The 22,342-nt window shown below is 42.9% G+C and overlaps 1 protein-coding gene across 1 annotated transcript; it reads left to right on the top strand.

The window, feature by feature from the left end:
* The first annotated feature begins 102 nt into the window (after nucleotides 1-102).
* On the top strand, nucleotides 103-22,120 carry WDR4 (WDR4 tRNA N7-guanosine methyltransferase non-catalytic subunit). The gene is made up of 11 exons (XM_076354636.1): nucleotides 103-233; nucleotides 908-970; nucleotides 1,718-1,864; nucleotides 4,030-4,186; nucleotides 5,828-5,940; nucleotides 9,178-9,238; nucleotides 10,572-10,670; nucleotides 16,284-16,348; nucleotides 17,898-18,081; nucleotides 18,979-19,048; nucleotides 21,594-22,120. The coding sequence occupies exons 1-11, from the start codon at nucleotides 103-105 to the stop codon at nucleotides 21,770-21,772; spliced, it is 1,269 nt and encodes a 422-aa protein (XP_076210751.1). The 3' UTR covers nucleotides 21,773-22,120.
* Nucleotides 22,121-22,342: the final 222 nt, after the last annotated feature.

Here is a 22,342-nt window from a genome sequence, read left to right as displayed (position 1 = left end):
CTCCCCCACCGCGCAGGCGCGGCACAGCCCGTACGTCATCGCTTCGTGCGGTGACGCCTGTATCCTGCGCCCGCCGTGGCGCGCACGTGGTGGTACTGACGTATGGAGGGTGGCGGCGGCGGCGGCGGCGGGGGGCGCAGCCCCGGTGCCGGGCCGGCGCTGGCGCTCCGCGGGGCGGTGATGGCCGCCAGCGGCGGCGGCCGGCTCCTGGCGGCGCGGTACAGGGAGCCCGGGTCAGTGCCGGGTGGGGCGGCTGCGGGGTGGGGGCCGCGGATCCGAGCGGCAGAGGCCGCCCCTCTGCTCGCTGCCGGGGGCTGCCCCGCGGGGGCTCGCCGGGCTCGCCGCATGTCCCCTGCGGCTTCCGCGGTGAGCGGCGGGGCCTTCCTGCCGGGGCTGCGCAGCTGGCGGCCGGGGGCGGTGGTGGGAGCGTGCAGGAGGCTCTGCCTGCTGCTGCCTTGCGGGGGAGCCCTGCGTGGCCGAGCGCAGGCCTTTCGGCGGTCCTTGTGTGCGTTTTCTGTCACTGAATATCACTTTAAAGCTTTTTAGTCTTAACGGGTTTCTGGCACGATTATGCACCACGAGAGGCGCGTCACTGGTACGTGAGCAGCAGGGTAAATGCTAGTGACAAATATGTTAAGCCTGACAAAACTGAAATGGCAGGGTTACTTTGCCAGCAGATGACAATTTCTTTTTTTTGGCACGTGTGTACAGTCCGAGGTTTTAAACTTATACTGCATCCGTAGCACTTTGGGAGCCCAATTTCACAGGGGTGGTTCCTCGAGATAGGGGTCAGTTGCGCAAATAACCGCGAAATAATAGCATGTTACAAAAGAGTTGACACTCTTCATAGTTAAGCTTGTGGTTGTTCTAGTTCCAGTGGTTTTAGTCTGTTGTTTTTCATTTGCAGTGATGATAGTCTGTTCGTGTACGATTGCATCAATGCGGAGAAGACGACCTTAGGAAATAAAGGGTGAGAAAATCTGCTTAGGCAATCTGCTGTTTTCCCAGAGGGTGCATCTCCTCCTGAGGTTATGTGGAAGTGAAGAAAATAAAAGCAAGTCATGGGATGACTCCTTGATCAGGTGATGGCTAGGTTGTTTTTGCTAACCCTGACGGATATATGTGTATGTATTTTTTTGTTTCTTTTTCATCCCAGAGGGGAGGCTGTACACCTTTTTCTTTTTTAGAGAAACACCAGTAGTATAATCAATGATTCTGTATGATTCTTCTCGGTCAAGACATTTACAGAAAAATGCTGCATTTTTTATTAGACCATCTAAGACAGTTAGGAAAAAAAAAAAAAACCACAGACCAGTTACATAACTCCTCCTTCAGGTCTATTCTCTAAGTCATAAGATTTCAAACCCCGAAAAAGTCTTTTTCTTAGTTTAAATTCAACCAGTGGACATTGTTTTACCTGTAGCCAATTTTACTGTTTTCTCCTAAATTTGTATCAAGATCTGCTAGCACGAACCCTAGTGGGTTTTTTTTTAAGCAGGCAATGATACAAGCTTAGACCTTATATCAGTTTCCTTTTTCTTGGCTTTTTTCTTTGCATTAATGTTCAAGTTGGCTCAACATTTTAAGCACAAATAAAACCTTTAGCGTTGTACTTTGTTTTTCATGCTCCTTCTTGGTGGTGTGAGAACAACCTTCTCTTCTTAAGGATTTCAGTAACTGTCAGGTTGTGAACTGTTGTTCCCCTTCTCTCCGTTAGGCAGGATGGAAAACCGACAGATAAAGGAAGTGATGACATCCTAGCTTTTGCCTTCTCCCCATCAGGAGATTATTTTGCCTTGACAGATGACAGCAAACATCTGATTCTGTTCCATACGAAGCCTTCCTGGGAATGTGTTAGCGTCAGGTAAGGAAGCAGGATATTGCATGTCACTTTGTTATGGAGTTATGGCTGATTAATTTAGAGTTACAAAATAGTAGTACTTGGTATGTTGCCATTTGTTATCACTAAGCTTCCTCTTTTTTTTTTTCCCTTGTACTTGCTCAAGCAAATTTAATGTTCTTGGGAATTCAAAGATATTTGTCAAGAAGTGATGCGTGGTATGCCCCACAAATGGGAGTGCAGATGTTTATAGCATTGGCCAAGGAAAGGATAATCTCTTTTCTTATTCCAAGAGACGGTATTTGCATCTTTAAGAACTGAAACTTTACCCACTCCTAGTGAACGCTAAGGTTGGGCCTGTAAGAGTGATACTGAGCAGTTTAGTGAGTGCACTGTCCGTTTCTGTTGATTTCGAGGAGAAGATGTTTTGGGGAGTTTGTGAACTCTCTTAAAAGCATATCTTTAGAGATGCTGCCAACTGTTTCCCTTCTGTAGTACGGTTCTCTTGAGAAAACAGTCTATAGCTGTCCACCAGAGGTCCTCCAGTTACAAGTTTGCTGCTGCTGCTTGTGACAATTGTCTGTAAAAAAAAGGACCATGAAGGACTTCCTGAGAAAGTACCTCAGCATGTCATGTCTCTGCTTCTGGTGGTCTCTGACAAATGTGAGGCCCTGGTTGCAAAATGGACCTTTGGTGGGTTAACCGATGTTGTAGTGAGTAATCGCCGACAAAACCAGAAATGGCAAATTCTGTTCATTCTGTGTTCTGTCTTCCCTGCTGCCCTGCCCTGTATGTCTTGCCCATAATATGCCATTGGATAATTGTTTGATGTTTCGGTTTTCTGCTAAAAGATCAACTAGGACCACAGCTGGATTTTTTGGGAACGTCACTACCTCCTATTAGGAAACTGGGAATACGGGCAAAAGGGTCTCTGCGTGAAAAAAAGAATGCCAAAGTTGAGCTATGTAACTTGCGCCGGTGTTTTGTGGCAAGCTGTATAAAAGGTTTCACGCGGTGCTAGTTGGCTCATTTCAGACAAGGGTAACTTTTGAATATTTGTGTTTAGGATCAAAGGCAGTACAATGAACTTGGAGTAAGACTTTTTCTTGTTGGCAAGGTAACCTATTTTGAAACTGTGCTGCCTGAGCCTGCAATGTATTAATAGGCTTTCTTGTCCTATACGTTTTCCCATTGTAACGGTGTTTCTTTAAACAGTCACTAAAAAGTATTAGAATTTCTGTCTTCCTACCTGAAGTACAGTATATTATTCTTTTGCCTCCAGACGGTCACCAAATTTCAGAGTAGGTGAATAGAAATGCCCATTCTCTATGATCCTTGGTGTCCGCAGTCCTATGTTAACACACAGGACATAGAGGGGTTTGGAAAAGAGGTGTTACGAAAAGAAAAGAATAGCAGTAATAACAATAGCTGTTAAGTTGCAGAAGCAGTCTTCAGACTAAGTGATTAAACCTTTTTTAAAACTTGTTTTCTGGCAGATATGGTCCTTACATTTATCTGAAAAGTTGTAAGAAAACCGTTACCTGCTGCACTGGCAACTGGAACTATAAGATACTGGCAGGTAATGAGGGAAAGTCAGAGTTCAAGTTCAGGGCTTTGCCTGGACAAGGTACCCTGAGGCTGTGGCTCTGACTCTGGATGCAAAGAGGAAGAGTCCTTGAGGCTCACAGGGAAGGGCTTCCTTTTGCAGTATGAAGTGGCAACTGGAGAAGTAGTTTCAACACAGTTTTTAGATGTGTTGCTGCAAAGGACTTTTACTAGGCTAACTCCTACCTTGTCTTCTCTTTTCTACGTGTTTAACTTGTATTTTTATTATAGAGAGTGCAAGAAAGTCTACCAGCTTTCCTCAGAGTACCGGCAGGCTGCCTAGGCAAAATGCTCAGTTGAGAAAGTACCTAAGCAAAATGCAGGCATGCAGCTTTAATGGCCTCTCCTTTTTTTCTCCCCCTCGCCCCGGTGTTTGCTATTACATAGTTTAGTCATTTAATAGGCCTCAAAAGTGCTATTTCAGCCCCATACCCTCCCTTAACATTATTCTCATTGCTGCCATTTCAAGAATATTGCATCTGAGAGCTTTTTGTCCAGTCTCTTTGTCTGTTTAACTGGGTCTGAATCCAGACTTGCTGAAGCTGCCATCCAGAGCTGTTCAAACTGTGCCATTTTTCTTTCAGGTTCGTGAACAGGAGATGCACTTCCCTGATTATTACAGCTGCAGAGGATAAGATTCTGGTTGCAGACAAGTCTGGTGATGTCTATTCTTACTCAATAACAGAACCCCAAGCAGATGGAAAACTTGAGCTGGGTCACTTGTCTCTGCTATTGGATGTGGTAAGTATGTGCCTCCGTGTAGTTAGTGTACAAACCTGCATTCTTCCTTGTGTTTGGGTCTTTCATTGTTGCTCTTGTCCCAAATTTGGGAGTTCTTTTTTTATATAAATGAAGTAGGTGATCTGGATTTCTTCTACTGAGTTTGTGTCTGCAGAGTTTGGTAAGGAAACGAGCTTACCAAAGGGTTATCTATTCTGGGAGCGTGAGCGTTCAAAAAGTCTTCATAGAATCATAGAATCATTAAGGTTGGAAAAGACCTCTAAGATCATTGAGTCCAACCGTCGACCCAACACCACCATGCCCACTAAACCATGTCCCTAAGCGCCACATCTACATGTCTTTTAAATACCTCCAGGGATGGGGACTCAACCACTTCCCTGGGCAGCCTGTTCCAATGTTTAACCACTCTTTCAGTAAAGAAGTTTTTCCTCATGTCCAATCTAAACCTCCCCTCATGCAACTTGAGGCCATTTCCTCTCCTCCTATCACTTGTTACTTGGGAGAAGAGGCCGACACCCACCTCACTACAACCTCCTTTCAGGTAGTTGTAGAGTGCGATGAGGTCTCCCCTCAGCCTCCTTTTCTCCAGGCTAAACAAGCCCAGTTCCCTCAGCCGCTCCTCATAAGACTTGTGCTCCAGACCCCTCACCAGCCTCGTTGCCCTTCTCTGGACACACTCTAACACCATGTTACAGCCACAGAAGACTTGATGCAATGTATGTGGGAATTCACCCAGTCTGTCATGTCAGTTGAGCTCTTCAATGTGAAGCTCTTCTTTCTTTTTAAGATGCAGTGGGACTTCCGCCTGGACTGTTGGAGCTCAGTGGCTTTCACTGGACCCAGTAGTCAGTGTCACTTGTCTTAGTGAGTGGGAAAGTTACTGTCATAAAGATTTATGCTTCCAGTGTCGGTGGAAAAGCGTGGCTTAATGTTTGCACCTGCCATTCAGAGTCAGGAGAAACAGATAGTTTACCGCTTACCTTTTTTCTCCTGGTGTTGTGGTTTAACCTCAGTCGGCAACTGAGTACCACACAGCCGCTTGCTCACTCCTCCCCCCCTGGCCCCCCAGTGGGATGGGGGAGAGAATTGGAAGAGTAGAAGTGAGAAAAACTTGTATGTTGAGATAAAAACAGTTTAATAATTGAAATAAAATAATAATAGCAATAATAATAATAATGTAATAATAACAATAATACACAAAGCAAGTGATGCACGATGCAGTTGCTCACCACCCGCCGACCAATGCCCAGCCAGTCCCCGAGCAGCGGCCCCCCCGGCCAGCTTTCCCCAGTTTATGTACTGAGCGTGACGTCACATGGTATGGAATGTCCCTGGGGCCAGTTTGGGTCAGCTGTCCTGGCTGTGCCCCCTCCCAGCTTCTTGTGCCCCTCCAGCCTTCTCAGTCGGCAGAGCATGGGAAGCTGGAAAGTCCTTGACTAGTGTAAGCACTGCTCAGCAACAACTAAAACATGGGTGTGTTATCAACTTTGTTCTCCTCCTAAATCCAAAACACAGCGCTGTACCAGCTACTAGGAAGGAAATTAACTCTATCCCTGCTGAAACCAGGACACCTGGTTAGGAAGAATTATATTAAAACAAGCACTGAACTACTGGGCACCAAAACTCTCCCTTTACCAACAGGCACTGAGTCCTGATGACCGGTATATCCTAACTGCAGACAGAGATGAGAAGATCAGAGTCAGCTTGGCAAAGGCTCCTTATAATATTGTATCCTACTGTCTGGGACACAAAGAGTAAGTTCATTGTGTGCAAAAGTTATTGTGTGCAGCTCTTCACTGTGCCTCAGTGGGTGAAATGATTGTCTCCTCAAATCATATTGAACAACAGCTAGGTCTATGTTAGAATCATAGAATGGTTTGGGTTGGAAGGGACTTTTAAAGGTCATCTGATCCAACCCCCCTGCCATGAGCAGGGACGTCTTCAACTCGATCAGGTTGCTCAGAGCCCCGTCCAGCCTGACCTGGAATGTTTCCAGGGATGGGGCATCCACTACCTCTCTGGGCAACCTGTTCCAGTGCTTCACCACCCTCAACGTAAAAAATTTCTTCCTTATGTCTAGTCTGAATCTACCCTCTTTTAGTTTAAAACCATTCCCCCTTGTCCTATCGCGACAGGCCCTATTAAAAAGTCTGTCCCCATCTTTCTTATAAACCCCTTTTAAGTACTGAAAGGCCGCAATAAGGTCTGCTCGGAGCCTTCTCTTCTCCAGGCTGAACAACCCCAACTCTCTCAGCCTTTCCTCATAGGAGAGGTGTTCCATCCCCCTGATCGTTTTTGTGGCCCTCTTCTGGACCCACTCCAAGAGGTCCGTGCTTTCTTGTACTGAGGGCTCCAGAGCTGGATGCAGTACTCTAGGTGGGGTCTCCCCAGAGCAGAGTAGAGGGGCAAAATTACCTCCGTTGATCTGCTGGCCACAAGAGACTCCGGAGCCTGGAGATTGTTAGTTCAGGATGGAGCCTGCCTTAGTCTTAAGAAGGGAAGTCTTGGGAAGTCTTTGCGGTTTGAACAGACGCTAATCTAATGGCATCTCAGTGCAGAGCTCAGACTTGGAGGTTCTGTGGTAATACAAAAAAACCCCGTCTGTATCAATGGGAAGGACAGAGCACTCTTTCTGCCTGGACACTAGACTGCAGTGAGCTAGAGGCTGCAAAATGGTCCCATAAAATAGATTCAAGGAATCACGCTTCTTAATATAGTTACCTGGCCTTTCTAGTAGCTGAGAAAAGGGACTTGGTGTTTTTCTTGAGGTTGGTTCTATTGCTATGGGCAAGAACACTTAGGCAAGTAGAAGGATCTGTGGAAGGTGGATCATAGGGGATATCCCTGTAGAAAGATGATGTGCTGCTGTGTTACTAAGTCTAGTAAAATGCAGGGTTCACTCTGCATGAAACCAGGAAGGGTGATCTTTCCCTTCCCTTCCTTTCCTTTCTCCTCCATCCTGAAGTGAAGGTCCTTCTAATTACAGTGATCTGAAGAGTGGAAGGCAGCAAAGCAACCTGCTAGCTATACTGATGTGATTCAGATGTGCTCTGACTTGCTAGGAGACCGGTAGTTCTTTTGGTATAGGAACAGGGGTTGTCTTCTAGCCAGTTTATCAGGACTTCCTTTTCAGCCTACAGGAGGGACTGTACTTTCCCTTTTCTTCTCAGTAGTTGTTTTCCCATGAAGAAAACTCAAATGGCAAAAAGACTTTTAAAAGACTTTCCCTCTACATTTTGCTGCTTAAAATGTCTATCAGTTGTGGTATTTTCAAAGTCTCTTGACTTTGCCTTCCACCTCTATGTGGTTTTGTGGGCTTTTGGAGGTTTTTTGTTGTTGTCAGTTGTTAAGAGTTTTTGAGTAGAGTAGGGGGGTTGTGCAAAAGGGTTTTTTTGTGTGGCCACTGCTACATTTTGAAGTCCACAGTGACAAGCTAGCAGAGAAGACATGACCCTGCTTAGGGCGGAGAATGCATGTAATTCTGCTTGTCTGGCCGCTGAGTTGCTTGGTGATAATGACACCCTTCCAGGCACGTTTATCCATAAGATGATGCAACATGGTGCAGTCAACTCACTATGTCAGAAGCAAGAGTTAAAGAAAGACAGTGTGACTGGGGAGCTTGAGATACGGGTAGCAACCTATCTAAACTTGCCCACCAAGGTGTTTAATTAGAGCACTTAGGACACAGATTAATTTGGACTATCAGTCTGATTTTAATAACATCATTTGGTAGTTTAACCTGTGTAAAATTGGCATAGTATAAAAGCAAGAGACTACTCATGTTAAAGATCTAAGTAGTCTTTGATCAGGTCAGTGTCTATAGCATATTTACACAGCCATGTCTGGTGTTTCCACCTACTCACAGTAGGTGAGTTGTACTTTCTACAGTACAGTGAGTTGTACTTTCTACAGAAAGTACACAGTTGTACTTTCTAATGAATAGAACTTGATGGTCAGAAAGACACATTTAAACGGGAGCTGTTGTGTCTGCACAAAGAGTTCATTAGTGGCTGCAGGGAGGAAAGGCACTTAGTGTAAATTGATTGAAACAGATTTAAAAATTCAATATTTAAATTAGCAATGAATAAGCAAAGGATTACATAAAGGAGCTATAATTGTTGTCTTGTTTCACGCTCCTGGATTTTCTTCTTTCAATGGGGTGCATGGTGACTCTTGCTGGATCTATTATGCCTGCATGCACCTACCATTACTGCTTTGTCATGGAAGTTTGTATTACAGTGACAAATTTCTTCCTTCTATTTTTTTCTCTTTCTTTTTTAAATGGCCTTAAAATTATGCCCGTTTTCAAAAGCAATACTGTCCCGCTCAGGTATCGTTCTGCTCAGGTCACTATGTTTTAAGTTGCTGAGCTCCAAGATAATAATGAACTCCAGAAGTTCAGGTCCTCATTACTCAGCAAAGGCAAGTCATGGTAGACACAGCGGTATTACATACTTCTGAAAAACAACGTTTCTGGCTGAATGTAGACACTGGTGATAAATTGCCACATGCTTGTTTTAAAATTTTGTAAAGGTTGCTTTTGAATGATCCCCAACTGTGATGGGAGAGATGTGGTACTCTGAAAGCTGAGTCATCACTGTTGTTGTGTTTTAAAAGCATCTGTTGATGCATGTTTTTAACGTGCATCATGAATTGAGAAAGGGGAACGTGCTACCTGAGTAAATCTGTCTCCATTGGCATTTTTTGGTCTTAATGGCAATGTTTTCAGTCGGGAGGAAGTCAATAGAATTCCCTGAGTGCAGATGGGGAAATATATTTTTCTATTAAGTAGGAAGTCAGTAGTTTGTGTAGATATATACTATATTAAGTACTGTAGATATATTTTTTTCTTCCTCCTAATTAGCTTGATGTGGAGAATGTTTGTTTGTTTATTGTAAGGTTCTCTTTAAAATTGGTGTTTTCTCTTACTGTGTGTGTTTAAAGACCAGTGTCATGCAAAAGAGTTCAACTTCTGACTACTTTCCCTTTAGGTTTGTAAGCAAAATACTTGTAATACCCAACTATCCTGATCTGCTGTTGTCAGCTTCTGGGGTATGTATAGCAATTTCTTCAAAAAAGTATTTTTCTTGAAAATTTGGACTTTAAAACAATTGTTTGCTTGTGTTTCCCCCAAGTTCCTTGGGATACTTGGAATAATCTCTCATGGTTTACAGCACGCCCTCTCACTCCCTCCTTCCCCCCCTTTCTCAGCTTTCTGTTCAGTGTTCAGCCATTCTATTGCTAGATCACGTAAGAACAGTTTACTGTGTTTATAGCAAGGCTAGCTTCTTATTAAGATCTTTGGGATGGAGAAATCACAAAGTCCTCAGTATTTCTTCATCATTAACTTTTGCTTTGGAGCACAGACAAACTTTAAACAACTTTGAAGTGAATGGCTATTATGCCAGCCTACCATGATAATGCGTGTCTTGAGAATGAATGGCCTTAGAATCACAGATTTTTTTAGAGCTTTTAAGATGAGAAAATTGTTCCTGCTACACCCTCCCACTTGCTTTCCCCTGTGAGACTTGTTCTGAATTACGTCCTTGTCTGTATGTCCTCATAGTACGTCCAGTGCAAGTTGTGTAGAGATTGCAGTGCAGTGCTACACAATGCTTGGACAAGGATTGAAGAAGTGAGTGTTCCTTCCTTTCCCTTCCCCCCAGCCCTTTTCTTAAATTGATGGCATCATGCTGTCATGCCAGACCTGTACAGAGTGAATAGGTGGAGTTGGTCTAAAAGAAGGGAAACAATATTCTTTGTTTCCCAGACTACCAAAACTGCATAGGAAACAAATAACGTTTTCTGTGAAGATGTGAAGATTGTAGTAATTCTTAGCATTTGGTTTCAGCTGCTGCTCTTGCTTCCCTAAGGCTCTTGTCTCTTGTTCCTCTAATTCTGTAAGCAACTTTAGCGTTAATGCTGTGTGCAGCTGTATTTCATTCTTAGCAAATGCTCTTTGATGACTCTATTTTTCCAGAGAGGTGTTTAGCTTCTCTCCGGGAGGTTACTAAATCAAATGAGAATTTGGGTGATAACAAGAGTAGGGGCGGAGAAGGGCAACCTGAAAGAATTTACATTAAAATGCTGAGCACATGTATTACTGTGCTATTTGAGACAGACTTGAAATGCACTCCTCCAGCTACCCAATTTCCACTTCAAAAGGAGGAGTAAAGTTAGCATGATTGAATAATTTAGAATGGAGGGGAAAGATTATGTTAATTAAAATGCTTTACCTGCAATTTGAGGTCTTAACTAAGTGACTATTTAGCAGCTTCTGTGGGAAGCTCTTCAGGGAAATGGGATTTAGCTGAAGGCCACGAGTGGCCTCTCTTTGCCTGAGGTGTTGTTAGTAATAGACTTGTGTCTGCTTCCATCTGTCCAGGACTCGACACTGAGACTTTGGGAGTACAAAAGCGGGGAAGAATTGTACTGCTGTCATCTAAGTAACATCTGTGGGCCTGAGACAACCAAAGCTGACCAGGTACACCCATGTGTGTTAGTGCTTTTGCTATCCTCCCGATCCTTGTGACTCCCAAATGTCTTTGTTGCATTTTGCTAGGAGTGCCTGCCTTCTGTCGGTGGGTTTGGAAGTTATGTGAGACCTAGAAGCTGTTACAATAGCCTGGGATTTCAGGAAAGGAAGAAAATCCCTGAAATCCATTCCTGTGTCTTGTGTGCATTTCTAAAAAGTGCCAAGCAGTGACCGAAAGAAGCTGTTTGCTATTCTTCCCAAATACAAGTTCTGCACACTGGACAAAGCCTTCACTTCAAAATTTTTCCAAAAACACAGGTGTCTTAGTCTCTTAGCCAGAAAATACCTTGTAACACTGGAAAGATCTAAAAATTGACCCATTTTTAAAAATACTTAGAATTTAAAGTGTTAAAGCTGCAATTTATCTGAGCAAAAAGAAGCTTTGTAACTGAGCAAAAAGAAGCTTTGTAACATTTGTAACCAGTCACCTGCAATAGTACTGCCCTGTGGAGCCAAAACACTGGGCTTGCTCCTTTGGGTTGTTCTGAAGCTGGGCAGCGTCCAAAATTAAAATGTCCTATGTGAAAACTGAATACCCCAGGAGCTCCTCTTAGCTTGCAGCCTGTACATAAGTGGTGTCGTACATATGTGTTTGGGGTACTACTGTGATTTGGGATGCTAATCTGATGTGAGCAGTGGTTCCGGTAGTACTTGGTCTCCGGTTTTGTTCTTTCTTGTCACGTGAATTGGCATACGACCTCTTAGCAGTGAAACAGCACTTGTTCTTGCCCCTGCTGCATACATCATATTAAGCCAGCTGCTAATCTGTTGGGTCGTTTAAGAGTTGTTCATCTTACCACCCATCCTGCTGGGTGTGTTTTTCATGTAAATCTCTAAAAACGCTTCTTTCTCTGAAGACCACCGCTGTCTCCCAGTTGTTAGGTGACTGGGAAGCCTGTAGCCATGCATGACTCTTGAGGCAAATCCACTGCGGAATTTGTATCCAGGCTGAAGCTGAATTGAAAAGTTCTGTCTTTCCTCCCTTGTGTTTTGTTCTGGTTTTGGTTAGTCGAAGTATGTTGTGCTCGGCCTCTCCCAGCAGTTGGGAGCCATTCCTGGGGATCTCTCAAGAGATTCTTTGCTGTCCATGTAGGTCTGGTTTGATCTTGTTAGTGGGATTCCCGGTTGCTGAACTGGGAGCACAACCCATGGAAGCACCGAGGTCCTAGGGACAGACCTGACAACTCAAGGGTTTTTTTCTGTGCAGAAGACATCAGCAAGTTGTTCTTTGTGTTGGAGTAATAATGTGCAACTTTGTGTCTGTACATAAGCCCAGGAAGGCAGCCACTTTCATCACAGCATTCAAAGCTTAGATACTGGAAATCTTGGTTTTGGCCTAGAGTACCTGTTAGCAGGAATTCAGGGTAGTATCTATACTACAGGATTTGAGTGAGGAAGGGAGAATTAAGATTGAGGCAAACCTACAAAATTACTTTACCACATATAGCCTTCTGAAAATAAGTGGCTCAGGGAGTTTCAGAGGCAAAGTGTTTTATCTTTGTGTTCAAAAGTAGCTAATGAGAGTGCTTTGCTGAAACAACGTGACGTGATAGCCATCGAATCCATGTCTGCAGTAATGTTGCAAGGCATTTCTTTTGGAGGGAAGAATGGTTTTATTTTAAAATACTTTGCCTTCTAGCTTTATTGGATCATTGAGGACTAGTAAGCAACTAGCTGTGAGGTGGGGAATCCTATTATTAATTTAAAAAATGCTACTTGTTGCTTAGACTGGCTTAGCATTTAGTAAGGTAGCTTGCATGTAAATTAACGATGCTTGATCTCACACTGAATCCTAACTCCATTGCTTACAAACAAGTTTATAAAAAAATAATATTAAACTATATAATAAACCTTGAACATAGCATTGGATAAACTGACAAATGTTAGAGGAAAAAAACTTGTTGCTGCAAGCAGGAACTGATTTAAAAAATAATTTCCAACTCTTAGAATGTTTTTGAAGGCTTTTGAATGTAGTTTAGTAATACTTGCCTTGTCTCCTAACACACATGATGAAGTCCCTTCCGTAGGATACTCTTTATGCTGATGGAGTCTCTCAGTAGAAATTTGGGGTGCCCTTTGGCTGTTTGAGGAGTCTCTGCTTAGCTTCTTTACCTTGGTGTCAGTAAGCAATGACAGAAAGGGAAAACCCACAAACTGGGGGTTAATAAATATAACACAGCAGTTAATAAGCTGTATTCCTGCAGTGTTTTGCAATTCTTCTATCCACTGCCATATGTTTCTCCTAACAGTGGTCTTGGAAGCCTCAGGCTGGCCTGTTCCTTGAATCTGTGAAATTCTGCTTACTGCCCACTCTTACAGGCGTTCTAAAATCTGTCTCCGATGACACTAAATTTGCACAGTGCTTGAGGGGCGCAGAAGACTCAGTTGACTTCCAGAGTTCATACATACTTGTGATCAGGCAGTGTCCCAGTGATTACAGACAGATAAATGACAGATTTAAACCTTAATGCGATGCATTGCCACCTTTGCGCTGTATTGCTACACAGCTGTCAATATGTACTTCTTTCAGAACAATTACTGCCTCGATGGCCAGCAGGACCAAAGGGGAAAGGAGACTTGTGTTTTGCTGGCGTCATAGTGCTAGAAATGCCAGAGATGACGGCTGGTGGTAGTAGTTAGTCGTGCTGTGCATCCAGGAGCATCAAAGATAATTTTCACAACCTGGTGTGACATTTATTGTCTGAATTTAAGGGAACAATCTCTTGAGTCAGCACTTTGTAGGTTGTAACGAGCATGCTGTATGCAAATGACTCTGGCAACCAAAGATCAGATGGGGATATAAGTGTTGTTTCTTTCGCGTTGCATTTCATTTTTACCATTGATAACCACTGTGAATGCACTGAAGCTTGAAACACAACTTGGAGCACAATGATAATGGAATCATCAGTAATGGTGGGTCACGTGAGCACATAAATGTGGGCTTATTTTGCTTGGCAGATGATGAATATATGTTTGTTTTGGGAATGTAGGAGTGTTTTTGAGCAGTGTAGCATTGGTTTCAGCTGATGGGTTGCAGATCCTCAGTTCATTTTCCCACTAGAATGGGAGTAATTCTCTAATTCTGTAGTGCTATATAAATATTTTTCCTGCTTTGGAGCTTTCACCTCATCTGATCCTCCTGACAGCAGAAGCTTGTTTAAAGTCCAGAACATGAATTGCACAACTCTACCCCAGTGCTCCAGTATATTAATTTTTTATAAGGTCACCTCTTCTCACAAATGACATCAAAAGTTAATTTTAAGGTGTTGGCAGGCTGATAACGGTGTCATATAAATGCTGAATAGGTTCAGAGAGTATCAAGTGAACATCTGTTTATCACAGACTGCTCTTGTAGCTCTTCTTTTAAGTTAAGTGGTTTCATAGGCTTGTCCTTGAACAAGATACTGCTCTGGGACTTGCATTCACTTTACTGATTGTTAACTTACCCACACATGGAAAGAAAAGAGCTTGCAAAGAAGATGCATTTTCTTGTCTCTGTCCAGCTGTGAATAATACTTGGTTCAAATCAAAAAAGCCTCCCCCTCCCTCCCCCAGTGAGGGTGGGGGAGAGCTGCTGCCTACTTCAAGTTCACAGAACCTTTTGTCTCTGACAAAGCACTCAGCTGTGTAGGTGGGCACTTCCCATCGCTGCACTTGCCCTGCATGTTTGTCATGAGACAGGCAGAGAGGCAGAGCTTTGGTATTAGAAACAAATATCACAGGTTTCGGGTTTTTTAATACATATATCTTGGCTTGTTCCCTTAAATATCTAAAGAACCCACTGGTGGTTTACAATGGGAGCTGTCAGTTCTACTCTAAAGCTGTGGTGTAAATGGCTCCGTAATGCAATAACTACGTTTAGATGTATTGGCTACAGAGAACCTTTCTGGTTCAGCCCACTCATCCTGCTCACTATTTGGAACTGTAAGCATTTTTTATGTCTGTATTAAACGGGTCCTGGGTCCCAATGCTAAATATGGACTAACAACTTAGTATTTCTGCAAAGTAGCAAGAGATTAGTCCCATCTGTTCCCAAGAGCTCTGAAACGTATCATCCTTTTGATAATGATTTTTATAAAGTGCTCCTCTTCTGTCCAAACAGGCAGTCAAGTATGTGAGTGAGAAGTGTGTGCATGCCATTGTTCTTGCTTACCCCCATGAGATTGTATCACACAATGGATTTTTTTTTTTTTTCTCTTGTGCTGGAGATGCACTGTGTAACCTTGTTTTTCAGGTATATTTATACCATTAATTAACTTTCTTTCCCACAGTTGGTTTATCTTTTTGTAGTTGCATCATGTGCTGTTGACAAAATAGTTAGCTTCTGGTATTAAACTTGCTGACTTGAATGTTTGGAAGCTGTACAACTTGTTTTGCTTTCCTACATTGATTGCAAAATTCTGAAACAAGCACCCTGACAATGCCTATACATCAGCTGGTAGCTCAAAGGGTGAAATCCCATGGTTACTCCCAAATTCAGCTTAACCTGGTGAACCAGTAGTGAGCAGTATCGTGTTAGGGAAAGAGGTGAAGGCTGGAAAGGGGGTGAAAGGAAAGAAGACTTGAGGATGCATCTGAATTCTTCCAGCAGAGTGTCAAGAAGATGTATTTCCCCTGCCCTAAAGGGAATAACTCACTACTTCTCTAGTAGGAAGGTTTTATTAATCAGAAGTGCTGGTGTTATCGCTACTTATAAAATAGACTTGAGAACCAGCCTTTTGCCTTTGCAGTTTTGTCTTTCACATTATATAACAGATACTTTTGAAAAAGCACCCTAGGGCATCTTCTTGCAGTTTCTCTGCTCCTCCCAAGTTCTTACTTCCCACTCAAGGAGCCTCAAATCAGTTGTTATATACTTCAAGCAGCATAGTTTGTGCAGCAAAGGTATTTCTCTGATTCTCTCCCAGATAAAACTATGTATCTTCTAAATTAGGAGTGTGGCTTGGGGTTTTTTGGTGGTGGTGGTGGTGGTTGTGGGATTTTTTGTTTGTTTGTTTTTTAATGAGGAAAATGGCCTCAGGCAGTCTTGCCTTGTTCTTCAGAACTTATTTTATGTTAGGGGTATGGCTTCACCCAGACACAGGTTGAAAACAGAGACAAAGCAGCCAGGATATTAGCTATGCATCACTATCTTCTTTTTTTAACAAACGTAACAGCAGCTAATGGCTTGTGTTTATAATCTCTAAGCTGCTAGTGTGATATCTTGGATGAGCAGGCTTAATGTTGATGTTTTTGCCATTAGCATTACAGGAGAGAATGTTTGAAGGTGGTGTACTTCTCCTTCATCTGTTAGTTTGCCTATTAAGACTAGTTCACTAAAACCTTTACATTTGATCTCTGCTTGGATGGCTGTGAAGGGAGAAGTGCGGAAAACTTCATAAACCAGCAAACACTGGTACAAAAATATACTTGACTGCAGTTTAAAGGTAATTATGTTGCTTAACTTGCTGTAAATTAAGACATCTGCTAAATTTTAAGGGCTAAGACATGAAATGGAATGTGAATTTTCTGCCCATAAATGGTCTTAACTTAGAAGGATGTTTCTTTTTCTTTTCCTAATAGAAATACCCTGTGTCAAGAATAACCTACTGCTGTCAAGGTGGTTATGTTGCCGTTCTGTGTGACTGGTAAGAATAAATGGAGTAATGGCTAAAATCATCACAGCTCCTGCAAAGGCAAGAGCAGCTTTCCCTGTTGGCTGTCTTAACTTTCCCCTAGCCTGCAGTACTTGGTACGGTGGATCTTCGAGCATCCCAGGCATGCCTGTGGCCTCACAGGGAGCCTTTTGAGTCCCTTATTGTACTTGGTCTGAGTGCAGAGGATGAGTATGAGGGTTACCCGGCTTAGTTAAATTTTGCAGACTTTGTGATGCCTTTCCCTCACGGGAGGAAATGCAAGGCTAGGATGCACGAGAGCCCTGCTCGGTGCTCAGGATGTCTCCCTAAATTGCTGTGCCTGACCTGTGTGTTTTGGGTCCCATTTTCTTCAGGGTGCTGTGGCAATGGAGCAGCCAAACTTCTGATACTGTATTCTGTAAATGGGTTTGGCCATTCTGTTTAAAACCACAGCATTGCTTCAGTTTAAAACTGGAGAGGCTACGTTGACTTTTGGGTTCAAATGTGTGTGTTTGCGTAAGGAGAGAGTGCTTGGGAGCTGAAGGGCCAAAGCACTGAGGAACCTTACAAATCCAACTGGCAGAGAAATGTCTTGCGGGGATGGACAGCCCTCTTCCCCTCTCTTTCCACAGCACCATAAGCCTGCCAAGGAAGCTGTTCTTCCTGACGAAAGCTTGCCAACAGGAAAGAGATTGCCAGAGCTGCCTGTACAGTGAAACTGGCAATCTGTCCCCTCAGTGGACTTACTCTTCGCCAGAGCGAGGAGCCTTAGCTGCTTCCCATCACACCTTCTGCATGGGCATCCAAACTGGCCCTGGAAGGGGAAGCCGTGTCAGCCGAGGGCTGTGCCCGTGTCACTTAGCCCAGGGGCTGTGCCGTGCTCTGCATCAGGCTTTTATTTCCAGCTCTGCAGCTCAGCGTTTCTAAAAAGCGCTGTCATGTGGACCTGGTAGGCCACTCAGGAGGGAGGCAAGGTGTCCTGCCTGGCAACTGGGGGACCTGTCCAAGGGAGGTTAGGAAGCTCTGCACGTAGAGGCTGTGGCTGTTAGAGGAGTGAGTGCTGATGGGAAAGGTGGAGATGAGTGCAGTGCCAGAGTCCTGTTCTTCAGTCACGTCAAGGTTTCCTGTCCCTCTCATTCCCTCCTCCCCTCCTCGGCATGTAACTCCTTTCCTGTTTTATTTTGACTGGTGCTCAGCTTACATACTCCTTCAAGTGAAGCCCTGTAGGCCAGTGTGCTGTGATGCAACACTCCTTATATAAATCCTTAGTAATCCTTATGAAATTACCTTTACTACCTTTTTTTTTTTTAAAGAAAAGGCAGCGTTGACTGCTTTTTCTTTCATATAACACTTGAAAAGCCATTTGACGTGTTAGGTATTTACAGCGTCTGCCTCAGATCATGTAAGCAAACTGCACTTGAAGTGCTAGAGTTTTTTGCAATTCCTAATGACTTTGCTTTGGCTCTGTTTGGAATTAGAGTGGGTGTTTGTAATTTGCTGTACAAGTGATGGCTGTAGGTGGATTTGGTAATAATGGTAATTAAGTTTTTTCTCTCAAAAGTATTCCCACAGTCTGCGTCTTTCAGCTTGATGCCGTTGCCCACCAGCTAGTTTACAGACAGCAAATCTCTTTGAAACATAAAGGTTGGGACATTGCATTTGACGAAACGGGAGATCTGTGGATTTTGCAGGAAGACAATGAAGCTCCTCTTCAATTGTACAGACCATGTGATGGACAGTGGAAGGTAGATGCTTTTGCTATGCTAACATCCTGAAAGTTTTGTGTTGTCTTGAGGCCGTAACAAAGATGGAGTAAACTATGTTCCATGAAAGCTAAATGGCACACTTCTCTTTATGTTTTGAGATGGAGTAAAAGTCATAGATACACATCTTGTTCTACTTCTCACCTGCATATAATGCAAAGCTGCTGAGAGCTTGTTACGAATAGCAGTCTCTTCTCTGGTAAAGCTGGCATCTCGGGATCAAGCAGAGTGGTTGTCAGCCTTGCGCTCAGTACTTTAAACCATTGCCCGTGCTTTCTGTGTGCTACACTTGATTATTTAAAAAACCCACAAAACAACAAAATCCTGTTGTGGTTTGCTCAGGAATGCTTTCCACACAGCCTTCCCTGTGCCTGCTTCAGAGGGATCCTCTGGGGGACGAGGCATTCTGGGAGCATTAAGGGGATTTTTTTTCACTGAGAACAGGGAGTCAAATTTGAGGGATGTGCTATCAAGTTCTCTGTAATAGCTTATTAAACAACTGGAAACTTGCTTGTTATCCTTGTAAGTTCCCAGCTAATTATGGTATAGTTGTGAAGTGGTTTTAAATGAAACTTCTAAGTATGTTCTTTGACCCTTACGTGTTTCTTGTGATACTCCTTTTCCCCACAGATTAGTAAGTGGGAATCCATTTTCTTTTCCTTCAAGCTGCAAAGCTTCCCCAGCAGAACATGTGATCTCAGGCCAGGTTTCTATAGCAGTCCTATAGGACTAAAGGAGCCTAAAAGAGATCATGGAGGGCTTACATTTGCTCTCCTTTCATTGTAGTCTTCTGAGAGCTGTTCCATTTTTCAGTGTGCTGTGAAACATGAGATTGTTTATTATTCCCAAAATACCATGCAATGTTCTTTCTTTTCCCAGGTTGTAACTGATGACAAAGGGTTACAGAAGATGTCAAAATATCTTCAAGACAACTGGACAGTGTTTGAAGGTGAGAAATTTGGCCTAAAGGCTCAGGAAATGCAATTTTTACAGCTAAAGCATACGATTTAGGAGCAAGATTAGAGTTCAGGTCACTTCAGCTGGCTGATGAAGTTGCTTCATCTTTCAGTTTTCTCAGTTTCATCACTCCCTCTGGTATGGAAGTTAGTGTAGATCATGAAGTGTGTTCAGGTTACTGTTACCACAAAATGATGTAGGTATTTAGATCTGAATTGTAGCATTATAACTGTTTTACATAGACACCTTATCACAGGGATGTATCTCAACACTCTATGACAGAGCTGCTGGAGTCTGTCTTACTGCTGTGATATCAAATACTGTTGATCGTCGTCTTGTCTCCTACCTGGGGGTGACACTTAATCAGAAGTACAGTGGAGATAGTAAGAATGGAATAACCATTGGAAGAGCAGCTTCGCTGTAAAGATGGGCCATTCAGGTCCACTTTGGCAAGGCAGATTATGTGGAGCTTGCTGTGGCTGGAGGGTGTGACCCTGGATGGTATCACAAACTGATTGGTATCAGCGCTGGTTCATTTTGTTTTTGATTTCTGCCCCACCCCCAGTCTCTGGCAGAAAAATAATACATGGTTTACTAGTTCAGAAGCACCCTATGTTTCCAGGTTTTTTTTAATTTAAAAAACACCCAACTTTATTTAGAAGCTGAAATTATGGCAGTGGTGTCTTCAGGGTAGAGAAGGGTTGCAGCATGTGCTAGTGGATGTCTCATTACGTATTGAGAGTTGATTAATTGAAGTTTCTCTCCTGTACTTTGCTGGGAAACTGGGAACCTTCCTTAAAAAAGGTGTTACAGTCCCCGCCGGTCTTTTGGTCTGTTCTTGGTGGTCATACATAAAGATGGAAGAGTTGCAGGAATGTGCAGTCTAATGTAAAGTCTCTGATATATATATAAATATTAAACAATATATAAAAAATAATATAAAAATACCTAGTATTGGATGGTTTAGGATGTAGCTGTCATTAAGTTGTTACAGTCTTTGAAATCCAAGAGGAAGTCAGGTACTCCTTTGGAAGGGAGAGTGTTTGCATGTAGATGGTGCAGACTTTGATAGTTACAGCCGGGCAGATAATTAGAAGTACGAGGTCTGAGTGAAAATGAGCAACAGAGAAGTAAAAAGAGCAGGCAGGGGAAGAGGTTCTGAGCATAATTAGCCAGTGTAGCAAATTACCGTGACACACGGTAGCGGGCTGCATCTGCAGCTGGGAAGGGAGGACTGCTCAGATGACAGGGTCTATTATTGTTAATTAGTAGGGGGAGGCTCACTTGGTGAGCACTTATTCCAGTGCATAATTAGTGCTTGAAAAGGTAGTTACTTCTTTTAAAAAAGGTGATCATTATATTGTTTAAATCCCGTTTTAATGCCTGCATATTGTCCTTTTACAAACTTGTTTCATCTGATTGCTGATTCTGTAGGATTTAAGACACGTAGGTCAATCTTGAAGTACGCGTTGAACAGTTTGACATTCTGTTATAACTGATCCCAGAAAAAGATAGAGCAAGATTTAGTGCAGACTGATCAAGTAGAGAGTAGCATGGATATTCAAACTGACATCATGCAATTTCTCCCAGGGCCAAAGGCCGATAAATTGGTTACTGTGCAAGTGCAAGACCCTCAAAAGTAAAAAGCATGAAAACAAGAAAGAAGGGGATGCTGTATGCACATTACTGTGGAGTAGCACACTAGCTTCACGACCAAACCCTAGCAAATACTGGATTTCCTAGCATTTGCCCTCAAGAATTTTTGGAAGTGGGAAAAGGTAGGAATACAAAGAGAACTAGAGGTAACTGGCTTTGTCAGGTACCACACTAACAATTTTTAGAAAGGCGGACCTAGCCAGCTAGTCTCATTCCATACATTTCTCTACACAAACGATCTGATTGGGCTTTTTTGGATAGTAGTTAGTTCCCTGTTAGACTCATCTAAACTTACAGTCTTGGAGATGGTGTGATGAATATTACGCTGAATTCACAGAAGGTATAACAGAACTATCGGGGTGAACATTTAGAAATGTGTACGCGCTGGAGGACGTCACTGTTTGAAATCTACTTCTCTGGGCTTCTTTTAAGTTAATACTCTAGGAGACATGTCAGCTAAGCACAGTTAGGTATCATACACCCTTTGCAGTGCTTAGGTCTTGCGGAACAACTCCAATGGGATGTCTAACGATAGGTTGCAACAGCAGTCATTTTAAAAACAGAAGCTTTGAAGTCTGCAGGTGTCCAACATGTAAAGAGAGCTGTGTGCCCTCCTCGCTTCAACGTCAGGTCAAAATTGGCTTCTCTGCGAATTTTTTAGCCTGAAAATGGAGGCTATGCTTGGCTGTGTGAATTCAGGACAGATGCTTACCAACACAAATCAGGCTTGCACAGTGTAAATGCTGATACTTAATAAAATGGATAGGACCACAGTAAATGAGTTGAAATGCCACTATCTAGAATTACAGTACAGGAAGTAACTGGTGAGACCGCTAAGGGAATTAACACTTGTGTTGTGATCTTGCGTTGCCCAATTGCAGGTTTTGTTGGCGCGGAGAGCCACTACAGCAGTCTCTACAAGGCTTCATTTGATAACATGGCCGCCTACCTACAGAGAAAAGAGGAAAGGTTACAGCAGCAGAAAAAGAAAAGGCAGGATCTGCAACGTGGTTCGAATGGACAAACAAAAAAGATGAAGACTGAAGAATCAGCGCTATGACCCTGTTGTTAGCTTGTAACTTTTACCTTGCTGAAAGGAACTGATCTGACTGCGGACTGTTTTTAAATGTAAAATGAATAAGAATGGTTTAAACTTTTATTCAGGTTTTCAGGTAGCCTGATAGGACAATATCCTGCTTGCAGCGGATAATGCATTTACAATACGCCTAAGCTTCTAGCAGCATACAAGTGTTAGCGGTTCAGTCCTAGTAATCTCTGATGCATGATATATGAATATTGGAGATGGTATTTTCCTTGAAACAGGATTTTCTTTTTGCCTACTGTGTTCAGGCTTTCTTCTTCAGGTGGAAGTGCACTGAATAAAGTTGACGTGGTTTTTTTGTTTGTTTCTTTTGGTTTGTTTTTAACTTTTTAAAAGGTCTGTTAGTTAATGTAACTAACAGTGTACCTGGCTATGGGAAAGGGAATGCAGCAAAATTCTTGCTGTATATGAAAGGTTTTAGCTGAGACTTCACAATCTCTGTTTTTACCCTTTATATTCAGTTTATATGGTAGGGATTCTGCCTAGCTTCCAATCCATTGCTTCTTACTTGTGGCATATTTCTATAGG

The sequence above is a fragment of the Aptenodytes patagonicus genome, chromosome 1, assembly GCF_965638725.1.
Source record: "Aptenodytes patagonicus chromosome 1, bAptPat1.pri.cur, whole genome shotgun sequence".
NCBI lineage: Eukaryota > Metazoa > Chordata > Aves > Sphenisciformes > Spheniscidae > Aptenodytes > Aptenodytes patagonicus.
The sequence above is the reverse complement of the archived record's forward strand: the minus strand, read 5'-3'. Positions and strand labels throughout refer to the sequence as shown.

Bases quoted from the DNA above. Each gene is read 5' to 3' on its own strand.
- WDR4 (XM_076354636.1), top strand. From the start codon at position 103: ATGGAGGGTGGCGGCGGCGGCGGCGGCGGGGGGCGCAGCCCCGGTGCC. The intron at 10,671-16,283 runs GTACACCCATGT...TTTTCCTAATAG, and splicing joins AGACAACCAAAGCTGACCAG to AAATACCCTGTGTCAAGAAT. The intron at 16,349-17,897 runs GTAAGAATAAAT...TTCTCTCAAAAG, and splicing joins GTTGCCGTTCTGTGTGACTG to TATTCCCACAGTCTGCGTCT.